The following is a 3845-nucleotide window of genomic DNA, read 5'->3' as shown; positions in this document are numbered from 1 at the left end:
GCACCTATGTGAAGGAGGACCTGGGGAGACCATCCAGGCCAGACGTGGAACATAGATGGGGCATTCACACAGACAATCAAAGCACACACTTAGACATACAAAGTCCACAAAGAGAGCTATGGGATATAACACTGGGAGTCCAGAGGAACCAGTGTTAATTGCTGCTCTCAAAGAAGTAATGATGCAAGAAAGCTACCAAGCACCTCACAGGAACAGCAAAAAACATTTCTTAATTCACAGCAACTGTAACAGATACTTACATTTTGGGGTCCTGATGATTGCATAGACACACAGTATATTTTCATAACATGCAAGAAACAGAGTGACCATAAGGATTCAAGAAGCTTTGGGAATGTTGACTCGGAGGCAGAATGACGTTCATACGATGTTGAAGTGCACGTCTTGTTGCCGTTGCCTAATCACCTGCTCATTTTCTTCAAAATGCATGTCTTTCTTTGGCCCCTGCTCCCTGAGAAGTTGGATGCACTCTTCCAGTTCCCTGACCCTCTGGCCATCCTCAACCATCTGGCAGTCTCTTCTCTGCACTTGCACCCTGAGTAGGTGAATATCCTCTTCCAGTTCCCCAATTCTTTTCTCATTGTCACCAATCTGGCCATCCCTCCTTTGCAGGTGCTCATTAAGAAACTGAACACCCTCTTTGAGTTCTTCTATTCTCTGTTCATCATCTCTTATCTGGCTGTCTCTTCTCTGCAGGTGGTCACTCACATAGTGAATGTCCTCTTCCAACTCCATGATCCTCCGTTTGGTCTCTTCGTGTTGGCTATCTCTGCGCTGCCGCAGCTCGTTAAACTGGTGAATGCCCTCCTCTACCTCTTTGATTCGCCTTTGGTCCTCTTTGAATTGGGTTTCCCTAATCTGCACCTGCTCACTGAGCAGCTGGACACTCTTCTCCAGCTCTTCAATTCTCTGCTCATCTTCTGAGACCTGATCATCCTGCATGTGCTCAGCCTCTTTTACTTCTCCAGACCTATCTTTGCCATTTTTCAGACAAGCCTCCTGGACCTGACAGATTTTCTCCTCCAGCTGATCGATTTTGTGCTCATTGTTCCTGATCTGATTGTCTCTGCTCTGCTCCTGTTCTCTGAGAAAGTGAAAACTTGCTTCCAATACACTGAGTCTCTGTTTGTTTTTATGGATCTCACCATCCTTCACTTGGGCCTGTTCACGTAAAAGTCGAATGCCTTCCTCTACCTCCCTAATTCGCTCTTTGTCCTCCCTGCTTTGACCTTCTGTCTTTTGGACTTGACCACTGAGAAACTGAACACCCTCCTCTATTTCACCAATTCTCTGCTCTAAGGTATTAATCTTGCGCTCCTGATCACCGAGAGCATTCATACTCTCCAGCCATCTGTTTCTTTCTTTGTTATCCTCAATTTGTGCCCATTTGGTCTTCTCCAGCTCACGGAGATGATGAATATCCTCCTCTATTTGGCTAATTTTCCAACTGCTTTCTCGGATCTGACCATCTCGCCTCTGCTCCTTCTCCTTTAGAGTGTGAAGACCCTTTTCTATCTCTCTGATTCGCCATTCTCCATCAGAAATCTTCTCGTCTTTCTCATGGTTTTGCTCTCTGAGGAAACGAATGACATCTTCAAGTTCCCTGTTCCTCCTTTCGAATTCTTCAATTTGAGCCACTTTCTTCTTCTCTTCCTCCCTCAGATAGCGAATATCCTCCTCCAACTGGCAAATTTTCCATTTGCTCTCACGTAGCTGATCGTCTCTCCTCTGCTCGTGTTCCCTGAGATTGCACAGGCCCTTCTCCACCTCTCCAATGCGTCGTTCACTATCTGCCAGTGTGGCATCTTTCACTGGCTTTTGCTCCATTATAAAGCTAATGACTTCTTCCAGCTCTCGATTTCTCTCTTTATTTATTTCAATCACAGCAGCTTTTGTCTTTTCCAGCTCCCTTAGATAAAGAACATCCTCTTCGAGTTGCTGAATCTTCCACTGACTCTCCTCAATCTGACTGTCAATCCTCTCCTTCTTCTCTCTGAGATGGTTAAGGCCCTCCTCCAACTCCTTGATTCGCACTTCACCATTAGTGATGGTGCCCTCCTTCTCTGGCTTCTTTTCCCTGGTACAGTGTACTGAATATTCCAGTTCACAAAGTCTTATCTTATTCTGTGTGATCTGAGCATCTCTTCGGCACTCTTGCTCCTTGAAGACCGCCAGATCAGAAATGAAACCCTGTAAGATTTCTTCTTGGAGACACAAAGTCTCTTTGAGCTTAGAAATCTCATCCTGTGTTTCCTGTTCATCATACTTCACAGCCTTCACTTCGGGGCTGTCAGGCAGGGCTGACCTTGTATTCCTCTGACTCAGACCCCAGAGGCGACCCTTCAGAAGGTCTGTAAGGGTTGAACACTCTGGCAAGGGAAGCTCCATCATTCCAGTCCAAGTAGCCAGTGAGTCCAGGAGGCTATGTGCAGTGCGGTAGAACTTGAGCATCGTGTAAATTAATGGAAAGTCTTCTGAATGATTCTAGACTGAATTCAGCAAAGCTCTACAAAAAGTGAAGAGCTGGTCAGTCCGACGAGACATTTATATCTGCTCAGTTGCTAGGAAACAGCAAATGACATGAGATTATCATAACAAGGTATTTGTGCAAGTGTATTTTTAATGGGTCCTGTGATAGACTCGCCACACTTGAACATGACCCCACCATGCATTAATACATGACCACCACAGGCCACACTTGAACATGACCCCACCATGGATTAATGCATGGCCTACACAGGCTACACCATATGGTCACCCCTTCATTCTGCATGAATTCACGGGGCTGGGCAGTGCAAACGCTTAGCGACTGGGATCAAAAGCAGTCACCTTTAATTTTAATTTGAGTGGGACCAACCAAACCCTTGATGCCTGTCTAATGGTGACAGGGCATTGGCAAGAATTATTGGGGCTGGGGAAAATGAGAAAGTACAAGAATTGCAATTCTGTTCATAATTAATCATATGGAATTGTTATTCTATTTTGGGGTGGTTCAAAGTCTGAAAGTTCCCTCATGGTGGTGTCTGTAGATGTTGAGTTGGATACCAGCATGTCAGTACCAGGGTGGGGTGTCTCATTGGTTGATTCACAGCTTAGGCTGCATTATAAAAAAAATTAAATCTCCCCAGCCACCAGTAGGCAGTAGCAACATTTAACTACAGTGTCTCAATGTCTTCCAGAGACTCTTGGGAAGTGTAATCTTTGCACAAACCTCTTGTGGGAAGACGACTGATCCAGAAGATGTTATTGGAGAGCTTACAGCAGGGAAAAAAGTATGGTACACGTCAACATTTTTCTCAGTAAATATATTTCTAATGGGGCTATTGACATGAAATTTTCACCAGATGTTGGTAACAACCCATGGAATCCACACATACACAGAAATCAAAACAAATAAGTTCATAAATTAAGTTGTGTAATAAAGTGGAATGACACAGGGAATAAGTATTGAACACGCTTACTGAAATTTATTTAATACTTAGTAGAAAAGTCTTTGTTGGTAATGACAGCTTCTAGATGCCTCCTATATGGAGAAAGTAGTCGCATGCATTGCTCAAGTGTGATTTTGGCCCATTCTTCCACATAAACTGTCATCAACTATGGAAGGTTCCGGGGGCCTCTTCTATGAACTTTGATCTTCAGTTTTTTCCATAGATTTTCAATTGGATTCAAGTCGGGTGATTGACTGGGCCATTCTAACAGCTTTATTTTCTTTCTCTGAAACCAATTGAGAGTTTCCCTGGCTATGTGTTTGGGATCATTGTCTTCCTGAAATGTCCACTCTCATTTCATCTTCATCATCCTGGTAGATGGCAGAAGATTCTTAT

General features: G+C 44.1%; 1 protein-coding gene across 1 annotated transcript; it reads right to left on the bottom strand.

Moving 5' to 3' along the window:
- Positions 1 to 378: 378 nt before the first annotated feature.
- Positions 379 to 2469, bottom strand: LOC120538246 (golgin subfamily A member 6-like protein 22). Its single transcript, XM_039767698.1, has one exon. It carries the CDS (start codon positions 2467 to 2469, stop codon positions 379 to 381), a length of 2091 nt encoding a protein of 696 aa, XP_039623632.1.
- Between the last annotated feature and the right edge of the window lie 1376 nt (positions 2470 to 3845).

The sequence above is a fragment of the Polypterus senegalus genome, chromosome 10 (assembly GCF_016835505.1).
Source record: "Polypterus senegalus isolate Bchr_013 chromosome 10, ASM1683550v1, whole genome shotgun sequence".
In the NCBI taxonomy this organism is placed as follows: domain Eukaryota; kingdom Metazoa; phylum Chordata; class Cladistia; order Polypteriformes; family Polypteridae; genus Polypterus; species Polypterus senegalus.
The sequence above is the reverse complement of the archived record's forward strand: the minus strand, read 5'-3'. Positions and strand labels throughout refer to the sequence as shown.